Here is a 16746-nt window from a genome sequence, read left to right on the forward strand (position 1 = left end):
TTCCATCCACGGGTCACAGTGTACTGCAGGTCGCAATGTCCTGCGGGTGGGGGGTTGTGGTCAGTTTGGGGGAGGAAATGACCACTGCTGCTCTGCTCAGCATTCTCCATGTGCCTCCAGCCTGCAGCCAGAGAATGAATGGCTGTCAGCACGCTGATAGGTGGATGTCTAGAGCATGGGTCTTCAAACTGCGGCCCTCCAGATGTTGTGAAACTACAAATCCCAGCATGCCTTGCCACCGTTTTGCTATAAGGGAGTGTTAAAACTGTGGCAAGGCATGCTGGGATTTGTAGTTTCACAACATCTGGAGGGCCACAGTTCGAAGACCCATGGTCTAGAGCTATCCACCAATCACAGTGCTGACAGCCAGTCACTTGTATGGAAGCATCTGCAGAGTTGGTGAAAGACCACAGGAAGAATTGAAATTCCCAAGATTGGGTGTGAATTGTCTCATTGCATTACTTTGCCCAGGAAATACAATGGTGTTAAAACTGCCCTGAGCACTGCTGCATCACAGCACAGGAGCTATGGATTAAATTCCACCGGGTGGTTCCATGTGATCCAGTTTCATACCATTATGTGCTTGTAGGCTAATTAGGTGTATGGTTAAATACTTCCAGTCCAGAACTGTGCAGTATGGTAGCACTATCTTTTGAAAGTGATATATTTGATATTATTGCCTGACATGTCACGTAATTAAGGATTTAGCTTTTGCTGTATGTAGTGTTCCGAGAGAACTTCTGCCACAATGGAAAAAAATCTGAACTTTTTGATGTCTATCAATTTTATTTGAATTTCAATAAAAATATGTCTTATCTGCAATAACGTTTAGAGTACTTAGCATCCCTTAGCTAAAAGTGGTTAAATTAGTAATAATGCACTTTATACTGTAGGTTTAAAAAGCCACGTCCCTTAGCCCTGATTCAATTACACAGCTGGAGACACCACAGGTGGTTGCAGAATGCAAAGGAAGTAATACTGGGGGAGATTCATTATTTATTATTCCCAATTCATTTCAGATAGGCATGTCTAGTCCTGTATGGTTGATTACAGGTCAACAAGTTTCTTTTCATTTATATCAGCTCATGGAAATGATTTTCTTGAAATAATATAGCCAAAGGGCAATGTATTAATGTGATGTAGGAGGTAATCAAATGAGAGATTAGCTGCTACAAAATTCCACCCACTAAGCATTTTATTTGTGTTAATCTGGTATTTCTGAGTTTGTCTCAGTGAACATTAGTGTTTAACAAGTAATACTTTATCTGCACGGAAATCAGTAACTATTAACTTGCCAGTTGGCTGTGCATCTACTTATCGCAACAGCAGGTGGCAATATAGAGCACTGCGTTATATTGAATTGTTTTGGCATCGTGATTTGTGGACTGTTTTGCTTATATGGGAGAAGATTTACAGGTAAATTTACTATGATTCCGGTTTCAGCCGAGTTTAAACTCAGCTGGTCACGAACGTACACTGTTGTATTTTGAATTCTACTATTTTTCTAAGCTTCCATGTTTGCTGGATTTGTTTTTTCCTATAGTGTACTTGCTGTATTCATATATGGCCACCAGAATTGCCAGCAGCCAAACACTACCGAACATCAGTCACTTCTGTGCAATGCTTCTTTGTGTAAAAGTTAAAGAACGGTTCTAATAGTAAAATAACAAATTGAGTGGGCTCCCCCCTCCTAAGTATAACCAGCCCCAGGCTATTTGGGCCAGTCTTTGGTCTAAAAATACAGGGGAAAAATTGTGTAGCGTTCCCTTGTATTTACAGAGCCATCTCTGGGTTCTGGAAACCTGTACTGTTTCCAAATATATGGGGGAAAATGGACATAGGTGTCCACCCGTATTTTAAAACAAGCACTGGGCCCCACTAGCTAAGGAAGTAATTCCACAGCCTGGAGACACGTTTATATTGGTCTCTGAGATTGTGGGGGTTGTGGGCTTCAAACCTAGCTCTTGGTTGTCCTGGAGGGGGGGACACAATATTATGGGGTACCGACTCCCCAGGGAACCCCAGCCAGAGCTGACTAGTTGGAGGATAGTTATGGCCGCAGGGACCCCATGCAGTATCCGCCATTAATGCAGTGAGTTTTAAACAGTTAATTCAGGTGCTATGTCCCGTTACCAAATACCATCTAGAGTGTAGAGTGTGAGAAGAAAATATGTACAAACTGATGGGGGTGAGTAATCGGAGGATGAGGACGACATCTTGCCTCTGTAGAGCCAGTTTGTGCAGGGAGAGATCATTGGCAGCTTGTTTTGTGGGGGCCCAAACCAAGCAATCATTTCAGCCGCAAGAGTGGCAGACCCTGTCGCTGAAATTATTGGTTTGTTAAACTGTGCATGTTTAATAAATACAATATAAAGGTGGGTGGGATTACCCAGACAACTCCATCTTGCACCTCTTTTCTTTGCATATTGTTCTTTTTAGCATTTTTTTGGCATAGCTTTTAAAACTGATATCCTGTCTGCCACTGCAGTGCCACTCCTAGACGTGCCATGTTTGTACCACCCACTTCTATCGCTTAGCTTAGTTATCCAGCTGTGTCCTTTTGGCCAAAACTGAATAAAAATAATATTGCGAGCTGTGAGGTGGTCAAAATATACTAGAAACGAGTGGGAAATTATTGATATTGAGGTTACTAATACTGTCAGGACAAAAACACCATCAAATTCTGTTTTGTCTTTACTGTTTTTATGATGTTTTTGAAAAAAAAAAATATCCAGAACCTAAACCAGCAAGGGTGGTTTTGACAAAACCAATACAGATCCAAAACACAAAGGAGATCCAGATCCAAAACAAAAGCACACAACCCGAAAAATGGCCCGGTGCTCACCCCTGCTGGAAAGTCCTGTCAAGTGCATTCATTCGTACTAGAGATGTGCGGCGGCCACTTTTTCGGGTTTTGGTTTTGGATCTGGATCTTTCTTCGTGTTTTGGATCTGGATTGGTTTTGGCAAAACCACCCTTGTGGGTTTTGGTTTTGGTTTTGGTTTTGGATCTCGATTTTTATGAAAAAAATGCTAAAAATGGCTAAAATAACAGAATTTGGGCCTGTTTTTGCCCCTAAAGTATTATTAACCTCAATAACATTAGTTTCCACTAATTTCTCGTCAATTTTGATCACTTCACAGCTTACAAAATTGTTTTCATTTACTGTAGTTGGGCCAAAAGGGTATACCGAGGTAGCTGGATGACTAAGCTAAGCGACAGCAGTCGGCATCACATACATGTGGACCTTACACTTCCAACCTGGCAGAGCAGCACTGCAGGGGCAGACAGGGTGGCAGTTTAATAAACTATCTAAAAAAAAGTGAAATGCTATAAACAGCAAATACAAAGAGGTATCGACCTTGTCATGACTGGTGGTAGCAGCTTCAGCACTCCCACTATTTCCTCCTCCATCATCCTCCAAAAATGTGTTTTTATTTTATTTATTACTTTTATTTCTTTTTCTTACTTTACACTGGACACAGCCTGTCACACTGGACACAGCCCCTTGGACACTGGACACTGCCCCTGGACACAGCCCCTGGACACTGCCCCTGGACACTGGACACAGCCTGTCACCCTGGACACAGCCCCTGGACAATGGACAAAGCCTCTGGACACAGCTCCTGTACACTGGACACAGCCGTCACACTGGACACAGCTCCTGTACACTGGACACAGCCGTCACACTGGACACAGCCCCTGGACAATGGACACAGCCGTCACACTGGACACAGCCTCTGGACACCGCCCCTGGACACAGCTCCTGTACACTGGACAATGGATATATGTCACGCTGGACACTGGATATATGCCGTCACACAATGGTTAGATGTCACACTGGCCACTGGATATATGTCGTCACACTGGACACAGGATATATGTCGTCACACTTGACACAGGATATATGTCGTCACACTGGACACTGGATATATGTCGTCACACTGGACAATGGATATATGTCACGCTGGACACAGGATATATGCCGTAACAGTGGACACAGGATATATGTCGTCACACTGGACACTGGATATATGTCGTCACACTGGACACTGGATATATGTTGTCACACTGGACAATGGATATATGTCACACTGGACACAGGATATATGCCGGCACACATTACATGTCACACTGGACACAGGATATATGTTGTTACTTGTGACACTGGACACAGGATATATTGTCGTCAAACTGGACACTGGATAGATGTCGTCACACTGGACTCAGGATATATGTCGTCACACTGGACACAGGATATGTCGTCAGGCGTCACACAGGACAGGACACAGGATATATGTCGTGAGTGACTCGTGACACTGGACAATGGATAAGATATAGGCCGTCACACTGGACACAGCCCCTTGTATTACTGCAGCCCCTGTACACAGTGTACTACTCAGCAGCACTGCAGCCCCTGCTTGTGAGCACTGCAGCACTGAGTTAGTTAAATCCCAAAAAACACAGGGTTCAGGGCTAAATAAATCACAACACAGGGCTTAGGGCTAAATAAATCACAACAGGGCACGGGCCACAGGACAGCCCCTGGACAGTGGACACTGCAGCCCCTGCGTAAGAGCACTGCAGCACCTAGTTAGTTAAATCACACTACAGGGCTCAGGCCTATAAACAGTCACTGACTCTCAAGTCTACAACACAGGGCAGTGAGGGCACAGGGCAGGTCACGGAGCACAGCACAGGGCAGTAAGGGCACAGGGCAGGGCACGGAGCACAGCACAGGGCAGTGAGGGCACAGGGCAGGTCACGGAGCACAGCACAGGGCAGTGAGGGCACAGGGCAGGTCACGGAGCACAGCACAGGGCAGTGAGGGCACAGGGCAGGTCACGGAGCACAGCACAGCACGGAGCACAGCACAGGGCAGTGAGGGCACAGGTCAGGTCACGGAGCACATGGCACAGAGCACAGCACGGAGCACACGGAGCTTCCCAACCACCCTCTTCCCTCTCCAAGATTGGAGTGAAGATGGCGGGGCGCGCGTGCGTCTTTTATAAGATCCCGCTCCCGCGAGAATCCGACAGCGCGATGATGACGTTCGGCCTCGTTATTGGTCCGGAATTCAGGCGGGAACTCCCGAGCCGGCTCGGATCTGGCCCGGATCCCCGATATTCGGATCTGTCGGATCTCGGGGATCCGGACCCGCTCATCTCTAATTCGTACATGTGTGTTCTATATTTTTCAATCATATTTCAGCAAACTCGGCCGTCTTCTTGCTTCGTAAATCACAGAGATGCATTTCATGGTCAAAAACACCATTTCGGATCATAGTAAATTTACCTCAGACTAGGACACAAATGATTTGTGTAAATTAGTATTTTAACAAGCTTCAGTCCTGCAACTTTCTTAGGTTCAGTGGCACAGATAAATATTAATAGCCAATTAATGACGCATGTTGTGTAGTGAATTATACAAGATGTTTAATCTTGGAAATTGCTCACAACTGATTGAATTTGGGAATGAGTTTAAGCACCTCAATAATCTGCTACAACCAATCCTGTCAGTAATCCCAATTCCTGTTCAGTACCAGATGACGGGGGAGTGTGTGAATGTTTATCCGATGTGCAAACATGTGTGACTAGATGTTTATACAAAAAAAAGACTGTTTTCTTACGCTCATAATATAAAATGTATAAACAAAGGTTCTACAGAGCAGTATGTAACAGACTAACATTCTGTTACCCGTAAAGCTGGTGAATCAGACATTAACTAACGCAAATCATCATCATCATCATGCTTACTTACTGAGCCAGTAAATTAATTACATTAAAATGTAAAAAAAAGTTCTAATCTAATATCGGCCCATTAGAAAAATGCATTTTGCTTGTAATCAATGATAAATCACTTTCATAGATACAGTAGTAACAGTTAAAATAACATATAGAGGTTGCAGTGAGATACATTATAAGACAAGGAAATCTAATCAATAAAGTATGTTATGTGATCTACACACAGGGTGATTTTTGTGCATTTTCTAAGCGATCTCACCAGATCGCTTAGAAAATGCCCCTACATTGCTCTGTGTGTAGTAGCTATGCGCGGCCCCGCGTGTCACTATTGCCAGGCGATTAATATCCACCATGCTGAATAAATCTAATTAATGGATGGTCAGGGCCAGTGTTTTCCCTGAAGAACACTGGTCCTGACAGATCGCTCAGCACACAGTGCTGACGCATCGCTGTGTAACGCTGTGTGCTGAGCCACCTTGCTGAGCGATCCGAGCAATCTCCATTGCTCAGATTGCTCAGCAGTGTATAGGCCCCGTTACTCTTATAAGTCGGGAAGTGCATACCTCCCACATGACCCTCTCCAGGAGGGACACAATGCTCTGTTCCTGGACTTCCTCTTAATATATTATTACCATCACCTGTGTTGAAAAATCTTCCTCATCAATGAACATGTTTTAAACAGGTGATGGCAATCCTAAATTAAGAGGGAAGCACAGGAACAGAACATTGTGTCCCTCCTGGAGAGGGTCACGTTGGGAGGTATGGAAGTGAGGTTAAGTTATATTTAAGACACCGTTTTATAGTGAAAAATAATTTAAAGAGGTATTCCTTCACCACATGGCTGGATTTTATTGGTTTGTATGAGGCCCTCCTGGGCTTTTCAACTATAGAGTTATATTATTGGGTCACGTTAGATATTACCCCTGGATATGACAGATCTTCTGTGTGTACAGTTGTATTCAGAGGAGAACCTTTTTTGTCGCATTTCTGTGCACCACAAATAAACCACAACTTTTGGAATTGGGACATCACTATGTGGCGCCTACTTGGCCATGTTTACAAAATGTATCTCTTGAATAATATATAGATGAACATAAGTCAGCCATACTTAAAAAGAACAGTGACATCATTGGACTCATCATAAGAAGCACTTGCTCTATTGGTCAGGGGGATTAACAAATGTCACTTCATTCACAAGTATTTTTACAATGTGTTCTAAAATTAAGCGCCACCCAACAGTTAATCACACAGTGCGAGAATAATAAGAGCACTTTCCTCCTAGGGATTTCAAATTTCTTTTTGTTTCTTTTTGTCCTTATCCTGAAAGAATTTTTGAGAAACAGAAAATAGTGCAATATTGTCTGTATCCAATGGTATTTTTATTCTGTCAAATTCACACTCACATGTGCCTTCGTTTTAAATGGGCATATCATTCCATCCATATGGAATTCAGACTCCTGGAATCTTTCCTGATCCCACTGCAAATAACTCCAAGATGCAAAAACAGATAGTGCAATAACGTTTTTTAAACAACACATATATTTATTCAAGAAATGCACTCACAATTTAAAAGAAGTTAAAAAGCATATCACCATAACATTATGGTATCCAGGGGAAGCCAGAGTTCCAAGGTAAAGTTCCAGAAGATGTAATGGAGGGGGCACTCGTTCAGTCCTGGTTACTGTCCGTGTGTTTCCCCGTCTGGTCTCACCAATAGGCGTTCTATTTTTTTTGGGCTAAAAGCACTACTGAGGATATGATATGTAACTGGCACTACTGGGGACATCTGTAACAGCACTACTTAGGACATAATACTGTATGTAACTGGCACTACTGAGGAAATCTGTAACAGCACTACTGAGGACATGATAAGTCCTCAGTAGTGCTGAGGATAAGTCCTCAGTAGTGCATGTAAGTGGCATTAAATATGTGCAAGAAAATGATTGCTTGGCATTTAAATTCAGTATCTGAAACTTTGTTTCATGTTTTGAAACCTTGTTTTATGCACAAATAAAATAAACTGTTATCAAAAATTCTTCTTCTTCCCGAGCATTTTGGATAAGGGATACTCAAACTGTATAATAGTAAAAAAAAAAATAATTTGAAGCAAACTTTTATGAAATGTAATAAATAATAAAAAAAAAAAAAAAAATATATATATATATATATACTAGGTGATTCATCGCGCCCTACGGGCGCTCTTCACACCGTCGTAAGGGGCTGCGCCCCCTTAATTTGTGAACGTTTGTATATGAGAAATATGGTTAGAATTGTATGAAAGATGCCCTGTATTGCAACTTAGGTGTCCGCGAATCGCGGGAGGGGGGTCGCGGAGGGTGCCGCGAATTGCAGGAGGGGGGGTCGCGGGGGGTGCCGCGAATTGCAGGAGGGGGGGTTGTGGGGGGGGGTGGATGCTGCGAATCGCGGGAGGGGAGGGATTGCAGAGAATTGCGGGAGGGGGGTCGCGGGGTGGGTTGCCGCAAATCGCGGGAGGGGGGTTACGGGGGCGGGGGTTGCGGCGAATCATGGTAGGGGGGGTCGCGGGGGGTGTGCCGTGAATCACGGGAGGGGGGGTCACGGGGTGGGGTGCCGAGAATCGCGGGGGGGTGTGTGTGTGCCGTGAATCGCGGGAGTGGGGGTTGAGGGGGGGGGGGGGTGTGACGCGAATCGCCACAAGAAAAAATCAACACAGAAAGGTCAACACATGTAAATGTTGACATAAGTGTGGCACTTCATTGGTGTCCATGTCGACACATGAGAATGAATATGAAAACATTCAAAAAATTAAAAAAAAAACTTCAAAAACTCATGTCAACCTTTTTCATTGTCGACCATAGCCATGTCAGTGTTTTCCATGTGCAATTTAATTCTGGAGCTGCCGCGAATCGCGGGGGGGGGGTGCCGCGAATTGCGGGAGGGGGGGTCGCGGGGGTGGGTGCCGCGAATCGCGGGAGGGGGGGTTACGGGGCGGGGGTTGCGGCGAATCATGGGAGGGGGGGTCGCGGGGGTGTGCCGTGAATCACGGGAGGGGGGGTCACGGGGTGGGGTGCCGAGAATCGCGGGGGAGGTGTGTGTGTGTGTGTGCCGTGAATCGCGGGAGTGGGGGTTGTGGGGGGGGGGGGGTGGGGGGGGTGTGACGCAAATCGCCACAAGAAAAAATCAACACAGAAAGGTCAACACATGTAAATGTTGACATAAGTGTGGCACTTCATTGGTGTCCATGTCGACACATGAGAATGAATATGAAAATATTCTAAAAATGACAAAAAAAACTTCAAAAACTCATGTCAACCTTTTTCATTGTCGACCATAGCCATGTCAGTGTTTTCCATGTGCAATTTAATTCTGGAGCTGCCGCGAATCACGGGGGGGTGCCGTGAATTGCGGGAGGGGGGGTCGCGGGGGTGGGTGCCGCGAATCGCGGGAGGGCGGGGTTCACAGGGGTTCCGGTGGGGGGTTGCCGCGAATTGCGGGAGGTGGGGGGTCACGGGGGGTGCCGCGAATCGCGGGAGGGGGGGTTGCGGGGGGGGTGTGACGCGAATCGCCACAAGAAAAAATCAACACAGAAAGGTCAACACATGTAAATGTTGACATAAGTGTGCCACTTCATTGGTGTCCATGTCGACACATGACAATGAATATGAAAAAATTAAAAAAATTAAAAATAAATCTTCAAAAACTCATGTCAACCTTTTTCATTGTCGACCATAGCCATGTCAGTGTTTTCCATGTGCAATTTAATTCTGGGGCTGCTGCGAATTGCGGGGGGGGGGTGCCGCGAATCGTGCAAGGGGGGGTCGCGGGGGGGGTTCTTTTTGCCGCGAATCGCGGGAGGGAGGTCGCGGGGGGGGGGTGTTTTTTCTGCGATTCGCGGGAGGGGGGGTCGCGGGGTGGTGGTTATGCCGCGAATTGCGGGAGGGGTTGCGGGGGGGGTTCTTTTTGCAGCGAATCGCGGGAGGGGGGGTCGCGGGGGTGTTTTTGCTGCGAATCGCGGTAGGGGGGGTAGCGGGGGAGCGGGTGTTTTTGCCGCGAATCGCGGGAGGGGGGGGGGGGCGCGCGGGGGGGGAGGTTTGCCGCAAATCGCGGGAGGGGGGCGCTCACCTGGTGGCTGTGGAGTAGTAGTGCTGGGCAACATGGGAAGGCAGTGGGTGTCTGGCACTGTCTGTGGGCTCACTGGGCTGGTTCTCTGTCACATACCTCCAGGAGGGACACAATGCTCTGTTTCTAGACTTCCCCTTAATGTATGATTGCCATCACCTGTTTTAAACAGGTTAATTTATCAGAAAGGTGTTCAGCACAGATGAAGGCAATCACACATTAAGAGGAAAGTCCAGGAACAGAGCGTTATAGACACAGACACCCACTTTGAGTGACAGATGTAGCCAAATATATAGGAGATATATATATATATATATATATATATATAATATATATCTTTTTTTTTTCATTTTCTAAACTAATTTAGACTAACTAAAAATGTTCTTAATTTGAATTAAAGCAATCTAATTTTTAATTTCATGACTGTTTCATTTACTTGTGAGGCAAGACCATAAGTACGTGTGTATTTAGATCTCTTTGCAGTGAGAATTTCCAACCTCTGCAGTTTAATATGATGGGAAATAAGAACTTGAGCGCCTGCCAAGAGACGTCCCTTGTTCTGTCACAGCATTGATTGGGCTGCCAAAACAAACACTGGATGTAGACACATAGTGGACCTTGATTTGGAGACTCATTTGAAGGACCATAATAAAACCTTGAACGGCATCCAAAATCTTGGATTCATGTGTGCGATAAATACCACAGTGGCAACCGGCTTTAGAACTGGAAGAGATTTCAGGTCATAATCAGTAGTTCATTTATATTAAGCATTAATATAGAAGATAGGACAGATTACAATCAGCATCCTTTTACTTTATCTGCTGCACTTCTGTATGATATTGTGGACCATCCTTAGGCAATATGCGGTAATATTTCCCAGCATGCTATTGTTATTGTTATACTCTACCGGCATTTGAAATACCCCCCCAAACTACACACACATACCGCACGCTTCTAAGTGTGCAACAATTTGTTCAGAGGTACGAATGCCTATGTGACAAACCAGTGGCGTAAGTTCGTTCCAGTTGCCCGGAGGCAAGATATATATTGGTGCCCCCCCCCCCCCCCCCTCAACACACACACATATACAATCAAACCTTATATAGAATATATATTTCTGTTCAGATAGATAGATAGATAGAGAACACATATATATTTCAGAACTCATCCACAGAATCAATATTGTTGGCTTTTAAATAACTGATTTAAACTTCCAGGGGGAGGAAAGGTGCCCCCTTGGGAGCAGGAGCCCGGCAGCAGACGACTCTATTGCCTCCCAGAGTTCTGCCTCTGGTGACAACTGTAAAGACGTTACTTCACTCTTCTGCCTTGCCCCATCTATAATCTATCCATTTATTTATTATTATTTATTTATTAACAGTGGTGTCTGGATATATTGACCAACATTGGGGGTTATTCTGCCCTGATCACACAGCTGCGATATCGCAGGGTGGGCGATTATCGATAGACTGAGAATGTCTACGGACCATAGAACGCATGCAGGAGGCCATCCTGCGATAAAATCCTGATACTTTTCTGATCGCTGCCCATGTGAAAGTTGATTTATAGGAAGCCGGGGTTTGGGATGGTAAGCAGACATTTTCTAGGAGTGACAGGGAAAATGAAAGCTTGCCCAGGCGTTCAAGGTGAATTCGTGTGACGTCCGCTTCGGACCAGATCCGACTGCTTCTATCTATCATGGGCTATGCACAGACCGCATACACTGGGGAAATGATTTGATGGTGAGTTGCGAATGAATTTGCATCTTATTGAGTGCTAATCAATTTCATATTATGCCACAGAAGTGCTTCTTACCTACATGGTCGTTGCTACGGATTTCATGCAAGATGCATGCACTTTCTCAGTCTGTGGTAGTTGTGCTGCACGGTGTTCTGCGCGGGTGGCAGTGGCTCCTCCGCGCTCGATGTCCAGCCAGGCCGGGGCAAAGATGGCCTGAGCTGGGCAGGCCTGCCAGGCCTGCTGGAGCTGGCCCCCAGCTGGGCAAAGTGACATTAGACCCAGTTGAAAACCAAATAATAAATGACAGTCTCCTTTTGACTGTCTGATTGTCCCTTTTAAACTGCTGCTGGCTGCCTTGCTCCCTGCAGCCTGGGGCTGGGCGAGTCGGCTGGGGCCTGGACACCACCCAGGTGCGGTGCAGGCAGCAGGAGATCTGATGAGTGTGTCAATAGGTGTGCGTGCGCACCCCTCCCTGAACCGGCACCACTGACCTGTCATAATCCGCGGCGCACCTGCGGCGTCAAATCACGCAGCGCTGCTGGAGCAGGAGGGGCGGGTCACATCATGATCCACACTGTCCCTCCTCCTCCCAGCGCATGCCGCGGTATTAAAGTATGTGTGAATCACCGACAGTGCTGGGGGGAGTGTCAGTGTCAATTGGCTTGCTGGCAGGGCTGCGGGCGGGAGAGCCGGCTGTGTGGGCTGCGGGCGGGCGTAAGCTGCTCTCATCGGGTCTGCGAGGACGTGCTGCAATCGTGTGGGGGGATGTCATTAGGAGGTGCCTGTGCACCCCTGGCACCCCCCGTGCGCACGCCTATGTGTCTGGGTGGCATATACCTGATCTCATGGCTCTGCAAATTAGTAGCTGAGTAACCCAGTCTGGAAGCTCTGTGAAACCTCACATCAGCTGAAATTATACTGTATGTATACTTCTATAGCGGTATATTTTTGTTGTAGCCTGTATTCACCTAAAGATGCCCCAATTCTCACTAGAGCCTCCTGGCAGATGGAGCACAATTTTCCACATACACAGTCAGCCTCAACTTTGCACACTAATCCATGTGCTTACCTATATAAACAACTACAGCCATGCAATGACATACCCTCCAACTGTACCGATTTAGCCGGTACAGTACCGTTTTTTAACGGTCTGTACCGGCTAAAAGAATGTGTACCGATTGTACCGGTTTTCAGGGTCAGATGGCTCCTCTTTGGCTTGACGGGCGTTTATGACCGAATGAAGCCTGGCGGTACATAGAAGATGTATTTGTGCCCATTAGAAACCAGTTGTTCGCCCGTTCCCAGGGGTGCATTGCGGGCTGCACTGTGTGCGTCGCGTCATGACGTCACACAGCAGCCGTGGACCCTCGCACTCGGGCTGTCAGCAAATATAAATGTAAAGCCTCCTGGAGATGCCGGCGCATGCGCTTGGCGCAGCATCTCCTGGGAGGTGAGGGGAGCGCTCAGCGGCCGGACAGTCAGAACACAGAGCCAAGTCCTTGCACAATGAATCCGGCAGCTTGGAGAAGCAGAAGACCCTGGCCAGAAGCACAGCGTGCAACCTCCTATCTGTGCCAGGTAGGAGCAGGTGGCGGCCAGTGGGATCATATAGAGACACAGTCTCTATTTGATGCCTGGGATCTTTTGCTGCTGGGGAGAAGGCACCCCCCTGCCGCCACACATATGCTGAGGGGGACACACAACTGCTGCCAATACAGTGCTCTGTCCTACCCCCTGTTATAGGCCTGCCACCAGGGACTAAGTAAAAACCGGACCCGGATAAGACACCGGAACGCCGGACCAGACATCAAACTCTGCATTCCGGAGCTTATAGTGTCTGGTCCGGATTGCTCACACCAGGGACATGGGGAAGGGGAGATTACAGCCTCCCCGTATGGTCTGGACCGTTCCAGTTTTTATTACACCCCCGGACTATGCGGTGAGGCTGTATTCTCCCCCCTCTCCTCTCCCAGGTGACAGGTGCGAGAGCAGCCTCATCAGATGGAGCACCCCCGGACAGGACACCCCCGGACCGGATATTACAAGCTCCGGAAAGCAGAGTTTGATGTCCAGTCCGGCATTCCGGTGTCTTATCCGATTCCGGATTTTACCCATACCCCTGCCACCAGCACAGCACCATTTCTCCCCCATTCCCCAATCACCGTTTTATGAGACTGAAACATTGGAGGGTATGCACTACTAAGCCACCATGTCACATGAGCTGCAGACGTTTGTCTGCAGCTCTTGTGACATGGTGGCTTAGTAGTGGGCTGCTGGCATATTAAATCAGTGTATTTAATACATTATTTAAAAAATAAGTGTATTAAATATATTGATTTAATATGCCAGCAGCCCATCAGCTTCATCAGGTGCTCGGCCAGGGGCAGGGTCATTGCCATATGCCCCCCCCCCCCCCCCCCCCCCCCCAGGCCACTATGTTATTTCACACTGTCTCGGGCCACAAGAATAATGTGGGGAAACTGCCCATTACACATTCAGAAAGGGGGTGTGACCACGCCCACTTTACCCATGGCCACGCCCCCTTCCTCAATTGTGTACCGATTTCTGCCTCTCAAATGTTGGAAGGTATGCAATGATAAGGGTGTGATACCATACAAGGGGGCACCTGTATGGGCAGTACAGATGGTGTAATGGTTAGCATTACTGACTTACAGCACTGAGGTCATGGGTTCGATTCCCACCATGTCTCTAACTGTGCGGAGTTTGTATATTCTCCTCTTATTTGGGTGGGTTTCCTCCCACAATCTAAAAATATACTGGTAGGCTAATTGGCTTCCAACAAAATGAATCCTAGAATGTCTGTGTGTATGTGGTAGGGAATATAGATCAGTGGTCAGGGAACTCGGTCCTCATTACCCCATACAGTGCATGTTTTGCTGGTAACCCAGCAGGTGCACAGGTGTACTAATTACTCACAGACACATTTTATAAGGTCCGCAGGTGGAGTTAATTATTTCACTTGTGATTCTGTGAGGAGATCTGCAAAACATGCACTGCGTGGGGTAATGAGGACCGAGTTCCCAGACCACTGATATAGATTGTAGGGGCTGATGTGAATGTTCAAATATTCTCTGTAAAGCGCTTTGGAATATGTTTGCGCTATATAAGAAACTTATAATAATAATAATAAATAAATAAATATATAAATGTACTGCTGTCCTTCATTGTGCAGCTTTAGATAAGATTCCCTTTATGTTTGAAGATTTGCAGTGTCCCTTGAATAGTGAGCAGTAGAACTCTAAAATTGTTCATATGACCAGTATGGAGTTGGTACTTTAAATCAGTGGTTCTTAACCTCAGTCCTTAAGTACACCCAACAGTTCATGTTTTCCAGGTTACTCGGTAGGTGCACAGGTGCACTCATTACTCACTGACACATTTTAAAAGATCCATAAGTGAAGCAAATTATTCCAACTACGATTCTGTGTGGAGACCTGGAAAATATGAACCTTTGGAGGTACTTGAGGTTGAGAACCACTGCTTTAAATAACGATAATAATCCTCCTATTGGTGGGGATAACATGCATGTGCACTGCACAGGTAGGTATTAGAGCTTGGGTGTCTTAGTGATGACTACCCGTCCATTTACTCTGTTGTTCACCACACATGACTAATCTGATCAATATGTTACTTTTCAGAAAGAAATACAAGCCATGAGCCAGTGCAGTCACCCCAATGTTGTAACGTATTATACCTCATTTGTGGTGAAGGAGGAGCTGTGGCTGGTTATGAAATTACTGAGTGGAGGTAATGTCAACATCATTTGTGTTACCAGTTATATGTCACATACAATTTACAGTAACAACTTATTTTCATTGCAAAATTTATATTTTTCTGTTGGCAACTTCATCGATCCCTGTATGCATGGGAATGTTTTCTAATGTCTTATGAATTACAATAGCCTCTGTTTTAGTCTTTGTATTCCCCTGTTCTGTCTACATGCTTATCTATTCTGCAGAATTTCATAATCCAGGAAGCGTTTTATTTCTTTAGACCTATTAATCAAATGCAGGATATTATGGCATTTACAATAATATATTGGTTTGTTTAAAGGAGGCTAAATCTTTTTTTTTCTTTAAGAATAATGTTGGTCAGTGGTTAATAAGGTGGTTTGAATCTATTTTGCTTTCATGATTCTGTTTTGTTATGGTTGGGAAAAAGATCACTTATGCTACCAGCTTCTGCATCACTATGGGGGTTAATCTAGTTCACTCCTTCTGGCAAATTCCTTCTCAGATGGACAAAACAGTGGCGTAGCTATAGCTCCGCAGCCCCCGCGGTGGCGGGGAGGAGCAGAGAACATGTGGGCGCCGGGGATCTGCAGGGCTATAGTTACCACTTACCCGCTGCTGTCTGGTGCCCTGCCGTCACGTTCCATATCTCCCGGGCCGGCTCCAGCTGCTATAATGGAAATGGACTCTTAGAAAATGGCTGCCCCCATACTGCAGACAGTTTTTCTGTCTGCAGTATGGGGGCAGCCATTTTCTAGGAGTCCGTTTTCATTATAGCAGCAGGAGCCGGCGCCGGGAGAGACGGGACCGTGACGGCCAGATGTGGCCGGGCAGGTACGGCGAGGGGAGGAGGGGGGGGCGAAAAATATGCGGCGGGGGGGGGGGGGGGGGCGACAATTAGGTAGTTACGCCACTGGGACAAAACCATGTGAACTGCAGGGGGGAAGATGTAAAATGTGCAGAGAGAATTAGATTTGGGTGAGTTATTTTGTTTCTGTGCAGGGCAGAGGCGTAGCGAGGGTGGCTCTGGCGGAGCACCAGCTCCGGGCGCCGGAAGATCAAATGGCGCCGGAGCCGTGCCTGCATCGCGTCCCAGCCCTGCAACGCCGGCCGTTCCCGCCTCCCCGCTCACCACTGTGTCGGCCGGGTGACAAGCAGGGCACCGCCAGCCCTACCTGCTCTGCCGCCCGCTCAGCATTTACCGCTGTGCCGGGACCCGGGTGACATGCAGGGCGCCACCAGCCCTGCACTTCCCTGTACCGCGAGTCAGTGAAGAAACCGCTGAGTTCCGTGGAAGACCTCACCCCGGCGTCTGCAGCAGAAGGACAGCCCTGGACAAAGTGCGCAGCCTGGAGCGGTGCTTGGCATCCCGGGCAGCGCTGAAGATCACAGCAGCTGTAGATCGAAGGGGG

At 46.9% G+C, this 16746-nt stretch overlaps 1 protein-coding gene across 2 annotated transcripts in view; it reads left to right on the top strand.

Moving 5' to 3' along the window:
* Positions 1–16746, top strand: part of STK39 (serine/threonine kinase 39) — a 362307-nt gene that overhangs the window by 60459 nt on the left and 285102 nt on the right. For both annotated transcript variants that reach the window (XM_083153899.1, XM_083153898.1), the window contains exon 3: positions 15242–15350. In XM_083153899.1, coding sequence (XP_083010025.1) covers positions 15242–15350 — 109 coding nt within the window. The remainder of the gene's footprint in view (positions 1–15241; positions 15351–16746) is intronic.

The sequence above is a fragment of the Crinia signifera genome, chromosome 7, assembly GCF_055691185.1.
Source record: "Crinia signifera chromosome 7, ASM5569118v1, whole genome shotgun sequence".
Classification (NCBI taxonomy): Eukaryota; Metazoa; Chordata; class Amphibia; order Anura; family Myobatrachidae; genus Crinia; species Crinia signifera.